A 16975-nucleotide genomic window follows, 5' to 3' on the forward strand; every position below is an offset into this window, starting at 1 on the left:
TGAAGTGAAGTCAGGGCAGGCTTCCTGGAAGAAGTGATATAAAGGACAGGATAAGTATAAGCCAGATAGGAGAAGAGGGTGAAATGTAATCTTCCAAAGTGAGGAAACAGCCTTAACCAAGAAAAGAGTCATGTGCTCCAGGAACGGCAGAGTTGAATTTTGTTGAGGAAGATGTGTGACAAAATTGTGCAGATTGTGTCTGGCATGAGGGAATCTGGCCAAGAGTGCAGATGGAGACTGAATTCAAGTCTGCTTTCAGTAACTACCCAGAGGGAGACACTTTTCTAATTTATGCCAAAGCAGTATGGTTTAGCACAGCTCTGTGTGGGGGAAACAAAAAGGATTCTACTAAGAGGATGAAGAAAAGCAAGAACTGGCTTATGAAAAGCTTTATGAGCCATGTTAAGAAGTTTGACACAGAAATAAATAGATTTTGCAAAATTGCTCCTATAAAGGCAACATTCAAAACAAACTATTACCATCACTGGATTTATTAAGCAAGACTATTATGATATCCCAGATGGAGCTGAGGAGGAACTGAGCTGGAACCTCAACTGTTTATCTGAAAGTCATATTAGGTGCGGCATTAATATCTGTAGTATTCCTTAGGTTGCCATAAGCTAAGAATTTGCTTTCTCGCACAGGCTGTACTTTGGTGAGAAGATTGGATTATACTTTGCTTGGCTGGGGTGGTATACTGGAATGCTGATTCCTGCAGCCATTGTTGGCTTGTGTGTGTTCTTCTATGGAATATTAACAATGAATGCAAGTCAAGTAAGGTAAGCTATTAACAGACTTACTAAACAGCTTGGCCTTCTGATTGGATCAAAACTTTATAATAATGCTGATTGAAAAATAAATGATTTTTTATTTACAATAAAATTTGTACTACAATTTGTTTTTATTTTTGCAGGGGGGAGGCACCATATAAAGGCCATTCCTATTTTTTATATGCAGATTATCTTGGATAAGTTCTAAGACTGTTTCTCTTTATGCCAAATTTCTCTTTCTAGTACATAACTAATAATAATTCAACAATGCAATAGACCATTCTATGTAATTTAAATTTGCATATAGTCTTTGGTAGTCTGAAATACTCTCTCAATATAGTAATTCAAATAATTATAATAGATACAATTCTTTAAACACTTAAGATATACAAAGACCTTCCAAGCACACTGTTTCATTTTATACAACTTTCACTACCAGCCTTGAAGATGAGTTTTCCTTTCAGCACCTGAGCGAATCTTACATAGCTCAAGATATCTGAACAAAATGTTGTTGTTTATTGCTTAGTCATGTCCGACTCTTTTGTGATCCCATGGACTGTAGCCCACCAGGCTCCTTTCTCCATGGGACTTCTCAGGCAAGAATATTGGAGTGGGTTGCCATTTCCTCCTTCAGGGGCTCTTCCTTACCCAGGGATCGAACCTGAGTCTCCCAGTCTCCTGTATTGCAGGTGAATTTGTACCATGTAAATCCTATCCTAAGTGGTCTCCTGTCATGACAACATAAAGTTACTTTCTACTTTCTTTTTATTCTCTAAGGGAATAGAATTTATAAAAGATTTTCGCGTCAACTTAAAGTATCAAAATGGTAGTAAATAAGATTTTGAAAAATAACAAATGTTTATCAGAAGGATGGTTTTTCTGTTAAAGTTTAAATGACTCAACATTTGGATATAGAAACAATATAAAATTATTCAAGCTTCCCAGGTGGTGCAGTGGTGAAGAGTCTCCCTGCCAATGCAGGAGATGCAAGAGATGTGGGTTCAATTCTTGGATCAGGAAGATCCCAAGGAATAGGAAATGGCAACCCATTCCAGTATTCTTGCCTGGAAAATTCCATGGACAGAGGAGACTGGTAGGCTACAGTCCAGAGGGTCACAAAGAGTCAGACACAACTGAGTACTCAACACATACAATGATACTATTCAGCAGAAGTAAGAGTCACCTTGGCATTAAAAAATCCTCTTAATAGCGTGTTCTATTTACTGTGCCAAAGGGACTTCATCAAGTTCAACCTTGTATGATACAATTCAAAATATGATAAAGCATTTTTGCTCCCCTTAAAAGCTCAGTACTTTTTTCTCTTTTGGTTCATCTTTTAACCATGGCCATGCTACTGGGTGGTAATCATGACAGTTAATGGGACCATTAAATGCATTTCCTTGAATTTTCTTTGTATATTTGTGTACATGTACACATACACACACGTACACAATGCATTATAAATAATGCAGATATATTTGCATAACAATTTTGCCTAAAAACAAAATATTTTCATTGTTCCAGAGTTGAAGCCTATTCCATAACCAAATTCCTTGATTTGGTATCTCAGAATCCCCTTGTTCTTCAGGAAGGCCAAATGGTAATTAGCATGAAAACAAACACCTAATGTTCAAAAGCATTTCTTCTAGTAACAGTCTTTCTTCAGAGTTTTGCAAACTCAGCACCAGTCTAGAAGGCAGCATCCTCCTGGATAAACATGCACCCACTGAAGACATTCGTCCCCCTTTGGGTATTTCTTTATATGCTGTTTTTGCATTTATTGCCTTTACTTTCAGTGTCAAACCCTATAAATCACTGCCAAAACTGATTTCAAGGAATTTACCCCCTCAGTTTTCTATTAGTAGTTTCACAGCTTCAGCTCTTAAGTTAAATCTTTAATCTATTTTGGGTTAATTTCTGTATATGGTGGAAGATAGAGCTGTAGTTTCATTCTTTTGCGTGTGGATCCTTCTCTTCTAACATCATTTGTTGAAGATACTGTCCTTTCCTCATTGAGTATGCTTGGCTTTTTGTCAAAAATTGGCCACATATACATGGGTTTATTTATGGTTTCTCTATTGTGTTCCATTGATCTATGTATCTGTCTTTATGCCAGTAATGTACTGTTATGATTATCATACCTTTATAATATTGTTATCAAAGGTGTGATGCCTCCAGCTTTGTTCTTTCTCAAGATTGCTTTGACTGTTCGGGATTTTTGTGGTTTCATAAAAATGTTAGGGTTGGTTTTTCTGTTTCTGCGAAATTACCATTGAATTTCTGATAGAGATTGCATTTAATCTGTAGATCTCTTCAGGTAGTATGGACATTAAACAGTGTGAAATTTTCTAATTCAAGAGTACAGAATATCTTTCCATTTATTTGTATCTTCTTTAATTTCCTTTGCCAGTGTCTCATAATTTTCAGTGTATAGAGCTTTCGCCTCCTTGGTTAAGTTTATTCCTAAATGTTTTCTTATTTTCTATGTAATTTTAAGTGGGATTTAAAAAAAAATTTCTCTTATTGATAGTTTTTTGTTAGTATATATAAACACAACTGATATTTGTGTACTGATTTTATATCCTGCAAATTTATTGAATTCATGTTTTAGTTATAGTTTTTTGATAGAATGGGCTTCTCTGATGGCTCAGCTGGTAAAGAATCCGCCTGCAATGTGGGAGACCTGCGTTTGATCCCTGGGTTGGGAAGATCCCCTGGAGAAGGAAATGGCAACCTATTCCAGTATTCTGGCCTGGAGAATTCCATGGACTGTAAAGTCTATGGAGTTGCAAAGAGTCAGACATGACTGAGGGACTATCACTTCCCTTCACTTAGGGTTTTGGAGACATGGTCTTTTAAAATGAATTGACAAGAGCAGAAAATGATTTTTAGGCAGTTAGCTACTGTTCAAATTGATCCCATGGAGAACATATTCACAAAGTTTTCCCAAGTGATGTAGACTTCCTCCTCCACACTTTTGAAGCTGAAAATGAACAAAAGGCAATGAAAGAAATAGATTTTCTGTTCCTATTGATTTATGTACCAATGAAGAAAATTAGACTCCTTTTGTATGAGATAAGTATTCTTTAACCTTTAGCACAAGGAGTGTTTTAAACTCACAAACTCTTTTCTTCTGTGCTTTATGGTATTATATTACTGCTACTTCTGTCACACTATAATTAAGATCCTGTCAGACTTGCTGTTCTAAATCAAGGTAAGCATCACTGAATATCTTGACTTTCAAAATTTCACGGGACTGAATTTTTCCATTCAAGGTGTCAGACGTGGTTAAGTTGTAGGTGTTATCATGGCGTGTGGGTGGAGGACATAGGACTTTTGAGTTGTTTTGTTTCAGTTTTATTTTAGTAAGCTCTTTCTTGTTTATTGCAAGGTAACAAAATGTTGAAAAGCTAAAGATTAGGTTGTATTTATTATGTTTCTACCAGTTGTGTTTATGTAAATTAAGGTCATATTTCTTAACTGCTCTGCAGTTAATTGTTTATGTGAAAATCATGTTCAGATTATTTCTTGTATGTGCATGTACAAACATATATTTACATGTATATCGGTCTTACACAATCAAAGGTCATCAGATTTGTGTCAGGTAGAGCACATATTATAGGAGTATGAAAATGAACAAGCAGGAACACATGGTCCCTTCTTCTCAGGCTTTGGGTTTCAGGTCCAAGGCAAAGAGCAGAAACAGCTTTCTTGCCTCTTTGGCACTAGAACTCACCAAGAAATATCACTACTGGCCAGGTTTTCAAAAGCTGTTGGACCAGGATTGAACCCCTGTCTTAAAGGACCTTTCAAACCCTCTCCTGACAACCTCCTTAGCAATAAGGGCTTCATCGGCTTATCAAGTGCCTATGATGTGCCAGGCACATTATCAGTATTCCTGAAGTAGTATCCCACTTGGCTATTATCTCCAACTAGAGATGAAGAATTGATCCTCAGAGTGGTAGATGACTTGGGGGAAATATCTAGCAAGTTAAACCTATATCTAATTTTTTAAAATTGCAATAAGAACACTTAAGTGGGGCTTCCCTGGTGGCTCTGGTGAAGAATCTGCCTGCCAGTGCAGGAGACAGGGGTTCAATCTCTGGTCCAGGAGGATGTCACATGCAGTGGAACAACTCAGCCCATGCATCGCAACTATTGAACCTGTGCTCAGATCCCAGGAGCCACAACTGCTGATCCCATGTGCCACAACCACTGAAGCCCACACGTCCTAGAGCCCACGCTCTGCAATGAGAAGCCTGTGCACTGTAACTAAAGAGCAGCCCCTGCTCATTACAACTAGAGAAAAGCCCATGCAGCAAAGAAGACCCAGCACATCCAAAAATAAATAAATAAATAAATATATATATTTTTTAAAAGAACGCTTAAGTGCACAGGTTTCCCTGGTGGCTCAGACAGTGAAGAGTCTGCTTGCAATGCAGGAGATGTGGGTTTGATTTCTGGATTGGGAAGATCCCCTGGAGAAGGAAATGGCAACCCACTCCAGTATTCTTGCCTGGAGAATCCCGTGGACAGAGAATCCTGGTGGGCTACAATCCATGGGGTCGCAAAGAGTTGGACACAACTGAGCGACTAACACACACACAAGTGCACACTGCAGTATTGTTAACTGTAGGCACAATGTTGGACAGCATATCTCTAGAGTTTACCCATCCCACATAACTGGTACTTTATACCTATTGAACAGCGGCTTTCCATTTCCGCTCCATTACTCCCTGGCAACCACAGTTCTACTCTGTATCTATGAGTGTGTTTTTTAAGATACCTAATATAAGTGAAATTACACAGTATTCATTATTCTGTGACTAGTTTATTTCACTTAACATAATGTCCTTCAAGTTCATCCATGTTGTTGCATATGGTAAACTATCCTTCTTTTTTTTAAGGCTAATATTCTCTTGTATGTCTATTCCACCTTTTTATCCATTCATCCATGAATGGATATTTGGGTTATTTCCATATCTTGGCTAATGTGAATAATATTGAAGTGAACCATGAGGTGCAGGTATCTCTTTGAGACCTTGCTTTCAGTTCTTTTAGATATATACCCAGGAGTGGGATTAATGGATTAAATGGAAGTTCTATTTTTAATTTTTTGAGGAAACTTCGTATTGTTTTTCATAGTGGCAGCACCAATTTACAGTCCCACCAACAATATTCAAGTGTTCTAAATTTTCTACATCCTTGCCAACATGTGTTGTTTTTGCTTTATTTTGTTTGTTTTGTTCAATAATAACAATCCTAACAGGTGTGGCTTAGCATCTTATCATTTACTTATTCCTTGACAATTATATATTATTCTAAAATCCATGTTTTAGTCATGTTTCCAAACTTCCTTCCTTTAAACCTACTTTCATATTATCAGACTTCCCCAAAATGGGCATCACCACACATCTTATTCTGTACTTTGCATGTTAACAGAATCACAGGAAGCATCAAGAGCCTGGAGCAGGTCCAGGCATTCACCCCCAAATGGACAAATTGCTCCCGCCTCCCTTATGGATAGAGGTGGTAATTATGATAAATTGGTGATAATTATTATTTCCTTTGAATTATCTTTTGACGTGTATTTCTAACAGATAGAAGACAAAAGAAAGCCACATTTTAAGCAATGCTTTGTATCATGTTGTGCATGGTTGCTAGTTGCTCAGTTGTGTCTGACTGTCTATGGGATTCTCCAGACGAGAATACTGGAGTGGGTTGCCATGCCCTCCTCCAGGGGATCTTCCCAATCCAAGAATCAAACCCATGTCTCCCGCATTGCAGGTGGATTCTTTAACATCTGAGTCCCCAGGGAAGCCCAAGAATACTGGAGTGGGTAGCCTATCTCTTCTCCAGGGGATCTTCCGACCCAGGAATCTACCTGGGGTCTCCTGCATTGCAGGTGGATTCTTTACCTGCTGAGCTACCAGAGAAGCCAGGTGTATTATATTAGGAAGAAATTAAGAAACACTTTGGGCACTCTCTCTCCATCTAGTGGTTAAGTCAAAGAACGCTGTAATCATCTCAAATTCCATATTTTAGGCTAAAAAATGTTGCAAAACTTGTTTAGTGGGGTTTTTTTTGTGTGTGTGTTATCTGTCCAGTGGAACTTTGAGCAGCTTATGGAAAATGAGTTTGATAATTCTAGACATAAAAATAAGGCTCAGTCTGATGACTAGGATCCTAGACTGGATGCTTTGATACATCTGTGCTTTTGTCTGATTATTTGGAAGGTGGGAAAGATGATGTAATATAAACCAAATTTAATACCATTCTAGTGTGAGAGTTCAATAAGGGGAACATTATACATTTTTTAAACAACGAATTATGACAGCAAGCCTATTTTCATAGGAATTTTCTCCAAGAGGTGGGTTAATTCTTTTTTTTTTATTTCTACAAATTAGTAGTATTAGTAAGAGGAAGTATAATCATCTCTCTTTTTTTCTGAGCTTTAAAAATGTATATTTTACCTGCTTCCCCCTACTTCACATAGACATCATGATTACTAGCAATAAGATGTATGTGAAAGTGGGAGAATTATAGTATATATAAGACTCGTCATACCATCATCATCATTAGTAAATTAGTTTTTGGTAGGAAAGTCCCCTGTAATATGAAATAAACGTATCCCTCTTTCAGATGAGTTGTAGTTGATGGAGAACTGGACCTAGAATCAGGAAAACCTAAACTCAGTTCCTTCAAGTATCTCTTGTAAGCTTATGACCTTGAACAAAGCTCTTAAACATCAGCTTCCTCTCAGCTGTGGAGAACATTACCACTGCAGGAGATTGCATTGAGGACTAAACTTAACAGACGTGAATCCATTTTTGGTTACTGTAAGGCGTTGCATTACAGTATAGTACTATTATTTACTAGTCATTTCCACTTTGTCTTGAGTTTGTACACATCCAGCATTTGAAATAGATATGCATTATTTTTTTTCACTTTGAGTTTATATATTTTGAAAACAGCAAAAGTTTTATTAACAGTTGTATTTCCAGGCATAGTTTTAAAAGCCTTTATATTACCTTCAACATTTCTAGAGCAGATTTACTTAAAGACAATTTATTAAGGGGATACCAAATGGGAAAGGGCCAGGTACGACAGATAAAGGCACAAAACATCTAATAACAGTTTCTGTGAACTCTCAGATTGTGAGTCTTTTGAGAAATTGTTATTGATGCCCTGCTCATGTCATGATGTCATCTATAAAGTATGCTGAGATTTTTGAAAGATAGCAATAAACTCAAGAAGCAAATGTTACAAGGTTACATTCTATTGGAGGATATTATATATTTCAGTAATCCGTAATGCACTGACTGACTGCAGTAGGGGTTGTGGAATTATGTGAATTATGGGTGCTACTCATTTTGGTGACTGTAAAGCAGTGAGAACCAGGGGAAAGGTCTACAGACTTGAAAAATCAGCATGCTGCTGCTGCTGCTAAGCTGCTTCAGCTGTGTCAACTCTGTGCCACCCCATAGACGGCAGCCCACCAGGCTCCCCCGTCCCTGGGATTCTCCAGGCAAGAACTCTGGAGTGGGGTGCCATTTCCTTCTCCAGTGCACGAAAGAGAAAAGTGAAAGTGAAGTCGCTCAGCCGTGTCCGACTCTTCGCGACCCCATGGACTGCAGCCTACCAGGCTCCTCCATCCATGGGATTTTCCAGGCAAGAGTACTGGAGAGGGTTGCCATTGCCTTCTCTGAAAAATCAGCATAGTCAGATGTGATTCCAGCTCAGCCACATCCAAGCCTGTGAGCTGGGTTAAAATATTCTTAGGTGTTCCTCCCAAGATTGTCCTACATGCCATGAAATCAGGTGGAAAAGTATCCTTGTAACAAGGCCCCACAAGTGCCTCCTGAGTATAAAATTGGCCTATTATCATGAAAATATCTTGGATCAGAGATTTATTAAAACAAAGAAGCAAACTCAGTATCACAAAAATTCTACAAATTTGGGTGGGAGTCATTCAAGTTCTTCCTCCCCTGTCCACCAGTATTTCCATTTCTTCTTTTCCTTCCCACCCTACTACTTCCCATAGGATTGGCCGTAGGGGCTAAGCAGCTTCCTGAGTGTGGAGGTTCATGCTTTCTTTTTCTTTGATTTCTTAAGCCAAGAAATTTGCAAGGCCACTGAAGTCTTCATGTGCCCTCTCTGTGATAAGAACTGCTCACTGCAGAGACTCAACGAAAGCTGTATCTACGCCAAGGTCAGTGTGGACCCTCACATTCCCCTCCCTGCCCTCTACTTTTCCTAGGAACGTAGGCAGTAAAAAGTCCTCTAGCAAACTGCTGTCTACCAAAGTTAAATGTTCCCAAGAGTTTCAACAAACAGTGTCATTGACAACTGAATAAAACATCACTCTGTGGCAGTTATAAAAAGGATGTATTTTATTAGAATATCTGTCTTCCTCTGTTTATATAAGTGGTTATTGCCATCACAGACATAAAACATCCACTTGGAATGATATCTAGATTATTTTTTTGGAGAAGAAGATTATTTCTTCTTCAGTGGTAAAGTTTGTATCTTCCCATGAAGACTCATGAAGTCTAAATACTTCTAATTTGACAGAGAAAATGAAGTTTTCTTAACATACCTGAAGTTCTCAAATTTTTTCCTATTAGAATCACCTGAAGAGTTTTTTAAATTCCTGAAACCCAAGCCATATCCAAGAACAATTAAATTAGAATCTAGTTTTTGGAACCTAGGCATCAGCATAATTTAAAAACTCCCAGGTGATTTCAGAGTGCATACAAGTTTGAGAAAAGTGTACTTCAATTATATAATTATGAGTACTCATTTGTAAAATGGTTTTATTATAGTTAATACGTAATAAGATGTACATATTTGAAGTATATAAATGAATGTGTTTAAATACATATATATGCTTTTGTGAAACCACGGCCACAGTCAAGATAAAGTAACATATCCAAAGGTTTCCTCGTGATTTCTTGTAATCCCTGCCTCCCAAACCCCACCCCTGGGCTCAGGCAAACATTTTCTGCCATTATAGATAAATTTGTATATTCCAGACTGTTATGTAAATAGAGTCATACAGTGTGTGAATTTTTTCTAGTTTCTTTCACCCAACATAATTATTTTGAGGTTCATCCTCAAAATAAATGTCATAACATTTATCAGCAAATCCTCTCTTTTTATTGCTGAGTATTAATAGTATTGCATGATATGGCTATATCAGAATTCAGTTATCCCTTGATCTTCATAATTAAGATGAATCTTAATAATTATTCATTCATATTAATAATCTGGGGGGAGGTTAAGTTGTTACAATTTTAAATAAAGGTGCTATAAACATCCATCTACAAATGTTTGTTTGGACAAGTATTGTTATTTCTCTTGGGTAAATGCCTAGAATAAAAATTACTAGATTTGATGATAGGTAGATTTTTATCCTTCTAAGACATTGCAGAACTTTTTTCCAGAATTTCTACACATTTTACATTTCTACCAGTGATGTATGAGAGTTCTAGTTTTCCATATACCCACTAGTTCTCATGATAGTCTTTTTCATTGTAACTGTTCTAATAGATCTTTAGAGAGAGCTCATTGTGATTTAGTTACTTGAAAATTATTTGATTCTTTCAGGTCTTGCTTTTAGGATTTGTGAGTTAGCCTCACATCAGTGCTCTTTCTAGCACTAATTTTCCCCACAAATCTTTCTGCGCACTCTCCCCAGTGAAGTGTGAATACTGAGGATTTGCAGTCAGGCTAACAGGCCCTACCCCTGCCTGAATCTGAGCTCCTGAACCCGTTTCCTCTAATGCTTTCAGGGATTATGTCTGCAGCCAGTTTCCTCACGAGTGCTCTCTGTCTGGCTTGTCCTTCTGTGCACTCTTGTGACTCTTTCAGGCAACCGTAATGCTCACCTCCATTGTTTCCCACCTCTTAGGAATCACTGCCCTTCATTGTCTCACATCCAGTCTTGAAATCTGTTGCATTATGTATTTTGGGAATTATTCAGTTATTTCCAGAATGTGGGTAAAGTCAGTCTCTGTTACTTCATCTTGTTCAGAAATGCTGTGCTAGGTCACTTCATTTGTGTCCAACTCTGTGGACTGTAGCCTACCAGGCTCCTCTGTCCATGGAATTTAATAGGCAAGAATACTGCAGTGGATTGCCACACCATCCCCCAGGGGATCTTTCTGACCCAGGGATCAAAACCACGTCTCTTATGTCTCCTGCATTGGCAGGCATGTTCTTTACCGCTAGGGCCACCTAGGAAGCCCAGTTCAGAAGTAGAAGCTTGTGTATAATCACTTTTGACAAGGGTGAACATAAAAACAAAAGCCACTTAGGATCCTCCTAGGAGACCAAAACTTACTAAAATTAGCTTCGGAATTATTTTTCTTAAATGCATGTTATGGGGAAAATCTGTTTTGTTTATAATTTAATTTCTGAAGTGTGCTTAGTATTAAATTCTCTCAAATGTTCCCCAAAGATATCTTGTTTTGGGAAGCATTTTCTTGACACTTTTTATAAAAGCCAAGTATATTAGAGTCATTTGATGTATAGACACATGTCCCTCCCTTTGCCCATGCATTTCAAAGATACATGACAGCCTTAGGGACACCAACAAATCCAAACACTAAAGATAAGAATCATATGTGGCAGAGTGATAAAGTGAAGAAGCTGTCCAAGGAAATGCTAAATCTAGGGAGCTATTGTAATTATGTGGTATCTACATTCCTCTGTTACCCTGGAGAAAAGAGTATATGTATGGGTAGGTATGACTCAGGAAGATCTCACTTAGTAACTATTATCAGGTAGGTAGAAATGTTAGCTTGCAGAGGAGAATATTGCCTTAAGGAACAATGCAAGAAATAAAACCCACCAGGGTGAAATCTTCATTATGTCTTGTATTTGATCCTCTGGTTAAGGTAAAATGTAGTTACTTGATTTACATTTAAAAAATCAGAACTACTCTTCCTTCATTGAATGGAAATAAACATTTTCTTTTAAAATCTGTTATATTTAAACACCTAGAGGTTACTAGATGGGCAGTGTCATAAATAAGAGAAGAAATTTTTAGCAAAGAAACAAGCCCACCAATCTAAAATCATCTAGTCACCTGATCACCTAGCCACCTCATCTGCTGCTGCTGCTGCTAAGTTGCTTCAGTCGTGTCTGACTCTGTGCGACCCAGCCACCTCATTTAGAAACTGATAAATTCCTTATGGAATCACTGCTACTTGTGAAAAGTAGCAGGACATTAAATCTGCCATATTTTACATGTAATTATTGTGCATAAATAAATAAATAATGTGCACATTTAATCATTCCCTTAATAGTGTCAAGGGTGTGTTTCAGGAAAAATGTGGTCCCGTTATATAATAAAAATTATATCTAAGTACATTAACATTTTCTTTGGTGATTATTTTAGGTTTCGATACTTAAAAGTATGGGGTTGAGAAATATTTGCAATTAAGTCATTGCAGTGATATCTGCATATTCTTCAAAGCACAGGTGACCACAGGTGTCAATTTCCATTATGTTAGGATTTTTCATTAAAGGTAAAATCATTAGGTACAAGAGTCCTGCATTGTTTTTTCATATAGTTCTAAAAATGACTCAATTCTTATTTGAAGTTATGCTTATTTATAATAGTTATTAATATTCGGTGATTTTTTTTTACTGGTTCAGCAAACATTTATTCAATCCCTAAGGTACTGAGCCTCAGATTGTATACTAATATTGAGATTACAACAGAATCAGGACAGATCATGTTTCTTCTGAAGGAGGAAATGGCAACCCACTCCAGTATTCTTGCCTGAAGAATCCCATGGACAGAGGGGCCTGGCAGGCTATAGTCCATAGGATTGCAAGGAGTCAGGCATGACTAAAGTGACTTAACACACATGCATGAACATGTTTTCTTCTTTAAGAAATTTCATGGAAGAATCCTCAGAAGACTACATCAGAATCATCTAGAACTGTCATTAAAAACAGATTCCTGGGCCCATGTTAGATTCAGAATCAGCTGGTCAAGGGCAAGGCTTAGAAACCTACATGTTAACAGATTCCTCAGGTGATTCTTATTTGTAGGCCCACATTTATAAAGTTATTGCACTAAACAAGTATTGAGTTGGGGTGAGGATGAATACCTGCCTCTTGAGAGACCTCTATGCAGGTCAGGAAGCAACAGTTAGAACTGGACATGGAACAACAGACTGGTTCCAAATAGGAAAAGGAGTACATCAAGGCTGTATATTGTCACCCTGTTTATTTAACTTATATGCAGAGTATATCATGAGAAACGCTGGGCTGGAAGAAGCACAAGCTGGAATCAAGATTGCCGGGAGAAATATCAATAACCTCAGATATGCAGATGACACCATCCTTATGGCAGAAAGTGAAGAGGAACTCAAAAGCCTCTTGATGAAAGTGAAAGAGGAGAGTAAAAAAGTTGGCTTAAAGCTCAACATTCAGAAAACTAAGATCATGGCATCTGGTCCCATTACTTCCTGGGAAATAGATGGGGAAACAGTGGAAACAGTGGAGAAGGCAATGGCACCCCACTCCAGTAGTCTTGCCTGGAAAATCCCATGGGTGGAGGAGGCTGGTAGGCTGCAGTCCATGGGGTCGCGAAGAGTTGGACACGACTGAACGACTTCACTTTCACTTTTCACTTTCCTGCATTGGAGAAGGAAATGGCAACCCACTCCAGTGTTCTTGCCTGGAGAATCCCAGGGACGAGGGAGCCTGGTGGGCTGCCATCTATGGGGTCTCACAGAGTCGGACACGACTGAAGTGACTTAGCAGCAGCAGCAGCAGCAGTGGAAACAGTGTCAGACTTTATTTTTTGGGGCTCCAAAATCACTGCAGATGGTGACTATAGCCATGAAATTAAAAGACGCTTACTCCTTGGAAGGAAAGTTGTGACCAACCTAGATAGCATATTCAAAAGCAGAGATATTACTTTGCCAACAAAGGTCCGTCTAGCCAAGGCTATAGTTTTTCCAGTAGTCATGTATGAATGTGAGAGTTGGACTGTGAAGAAAGCTGAGTGCTGAAGAATTGATGCTTTTGAGGTGTGGTGTTGGAGAAGACTCTTGAGAGTCCCTAGGACTGCAAGGAGATCCAACCAGTCCATTCTAAAGATCAGTCCTGGGTGTTGTTTGGAAGGAATGATGCTAAAGCTGAAACTCCAGTACTTTGGCCACCTCATGCAAAGAGTTAACTCATTGGAAAAGACTCTGATGCTAGGAGGGATTGGGGGCAGGAGAAGGGGATGACAGAGGATGAGATGGCTGGATGGCGTTACCGACTCGATGGACATGAGTTTGAGTGAACTCCGGGAGTTGGTGATGGACAGGGAGGCCTGGCGTGCTGCATTTCATGGGTTTGCAGAGTCAGACACGACTGAGCAATTGAACTGAACTAACCTGAGGGTGAATACATGAAGCTTCCATGTTTGTTGTAGCCTGTGCCCAGGTCCAGTGGGCATGGATAAGTGTACAGATTTTGCGCTACTGAAGAATTAGGAGCTGAGGAACTGAGAGAAGGCTAAACTTTGGTCTAAATTCCAACTCTCTGCCTCTCTTCCTTGTAATCACCTGGCCTGCAGGGTTGGATCTGTTCAAGAAGAGTCTTATTCTCCTTAGCCCACAGAATCTTGAATGGAATATATACAGCAGTTTCCAAAGCCTTAAGTTATTGACTTAAAAAAGTCACAACCTAAAAGTTGAGAGTTATGTTTTTTTGGTGGGAGTTTTTAGGACTTTAAGCCCAGGAGACATCTCAAGTAACCCTAAGAGAACTGCTCCAAGTAGGTAGAGAGGAGTCAGGTTATATAGAAGTTTTCAACAAAGGGCAGGTGGTCTGAACATCAAAAGTATTTTTGTGAATTAAAGAAAACCAGATATCTCAAGTTAAGAAATTTAGCACTTTTCTATATACAGAAAGATGCTAGAGTCTGGGCTCACTGAAATCATTCCTTTCCTATGCATCTCAGCTGTCTGGAGCCAGTATTCTGCAATATTTCACATCCTGACATTTTCAGTTCTCATTGTAGGGAGTGGCTGCAGTCTAATGGCTGCCAGATGGTGCAGGTATTCTTTCTGCGTGCCCTGGAGGGCTGGAATCCTTGATGACTGTGACATCCTTATGTACTGATATGGCAGAAAATAGACCATTTCTCACCAAGAAACAAATTTAGAGAGAGCTATCTATCAACTACAGTAGAGGAGAAGAAACAGACTTTAAGCTTCCAACCTAATAAGAAATTTATTTCCATAAGCAGTCCTCACATTTATTGATTTTCAGCCACACTCAGCTCTCCAAGAGAAATCACATGTCAAAGAAAATGGAGAATTTGTGCTAAAACACAGCTTTGTTTTCTTAAAGAAGTTTGCTTCTGTCTTCTTAAATTATCCCTACTCACATGCATAATGTTAAATAAAATGCTTGTCCAGAGGTTCTCTATGCATAAAGGCATGCTATTAAAATAAAGTAATTCACTGCAAATATACCTTTGTAGATTGGACAAGATTTTTTACTTTTCGCGTTTTTGGTGGGGTTTTTTTTTGGCTCTGTTATGCTGCTTTGGGATTTTTCTTGAGATTTCAACTGGAGTTTTCTTTTATAGAGCAACTGTTCTTTTCCTATTAGGCAGAAGGTCTCTCCCACCTTTATTCTCCTGCCAATTGCTCACTTTCTAAGCTCGAGCCATTCACACTGTGCTTGACTCTTCATTTTTTGTCCCCTCCGTTTTCATTTAGCAGCTCTTATATTAGGCCCCTTGTTGGTGGTGTTGTTCAGTTGGTAAGTCATGTCTGACTCTTTGGGACCCCATGGACTATAGCCCTCCAGGCTCCTCTGTCCATGGATTTTCCAGGCAAGAATACTGGGGTGGGTTGCCATTTCCTTCTCCAGAGGATCATCCCAACTCAGGGGTCAAACTCGAGTCTCCTGCATTGTCGGGTGGGTTCTTTACTACTGAACCACAAAGGAAGCCCATATTAGCACCCTAAAAAAGCCTTGTCATGGGAAGCTATTATATAAGCACAGGCTTCTGAGTGTTCTTCTTATCTCCGAAGTCTCCCCTCTCATAATACACACCACAGGTAACAGTTTAGTGGAGGTAACATGACGACCTTACACTTTTACCCGCCTCCTCAGGGCAAGTTCCGAAGACTTCCCTAACTTCCGTTCTAGCTTTATTTCTCACTACAAGTTTATAATCTCACATTACATCAGTATGACATGTATACCTTACTATGTCGAGCGGATGTGTTTCTAAAAGTTGATATTTAAATTTACTTAGTTAAAAAATGCCTGAAAGATTTATAAACAAAAGTAACAAGAAAAAAATGAAAAGCTTTTTTAAGGAAAAATATTGCTCAAAAAATAATTTCTATGCAACACAATTGTTATTATTTTTTTTGTTTGTTTTTTGTTTTTTTAATTAATTTTATTTTTAAACCTTACATAATTGTATTAGTTTTGCCAAATATCAAAATCAATTGTTATTAAATATGGCTTTTTACATGTCACTTTTCTAAAAACAGGGCCGTTTCTGGAGCAGGGGGAGCCATTATTTCTTGGTCACCTTTATGTTTCCATGTGTGAAGCCTCTGTTCTAACACTTTTAAGAGGCTGTTTCCTGCACTAAACTTGTTTATAAAGGACAGCAGACAGCTGTTCAGCTGCTTGGCAGCCACTAGTGTCTCTGTGGGATATCTTTGGATATTAAAAAAAAAGCTAAATTCCCCTACTGGGTGGAATTTTATGAGCTCTGTGGGAGAATTTCTTTGTGGTCCTTTTCTCTACTGTACATAATATATGCTGATGATTGTTGTGAAAAACTATTCTTATTGCATTTTTCAAAAGCCCAAGTCTTAACATCAACAGTCTTAGAAGTTTAGAACCATCTAGAATATCTTGCACCTATCTACCAACTTTCAAAAGTAGTAGTTTTCTTTTTCTTTTTTTTTTTTCTAATTTTATTTTATTTTTAAACTTTACATAATTGTATTAGTTTTGCCAAATATCAAAATGAATCCGCCACAGGTATACATGTGTTCCCCATCCCGAACCCTCCTCCCTCCTCCCTCCCCATACCATCCCTCTGGGCCGTCCAGTGCACCAGCCCCAAGCATCCAGCATCGTGCATCGAACCTGGACTGGCAACTCGTTTCCTATTTGATATTTTACATGTTTCAATGCCATTCTCCCAAATCTTC

General features: G+C 38.4%; 1 protein-coding gene across 8 annotated transcripts in view; it reads left to right on the forward strand.

Annotated features, from left to right (window-relative positions):
- Nucleotides 1-16975, forward strand: part of ANO3 (anoctamin 3) — a 446396-nt gene that overhangs the window by 345453 nt on the left and 83968 nt on the right. For all 8 annotated transcript variants that reach the window (XM_061380965.1, XM_061380964.1, XM_061380963.1 and 5 more), the window contains 2 exons: nucleotides 645-779; nucleotides 8886-8982. In XM_061380965.1, the coding sequence (XP_061236949.1) occupies nucleotides 645-779; nucleotides 8886-8982 (232 nt within the window). The remainder of the gene's footprint in view (nucleotides 1-644; nucleotides 780-8885; nucleotides 8983-16975) is intronic.

Source organism: Bos javanicus, chromosome 15 (genome assembly GCF_032452875.1).
Source record: "Bos javanicus breed banteng chromosome 15, ARS-OSU_banteng_1.0, whole genome shotgun sequence".
NCBI classification, from domain to species: Eukaryota; Metazoa; Chordata; class Mammalia; order Artiodactyla; family Bovidae; genus Bos; species Bos javanicus.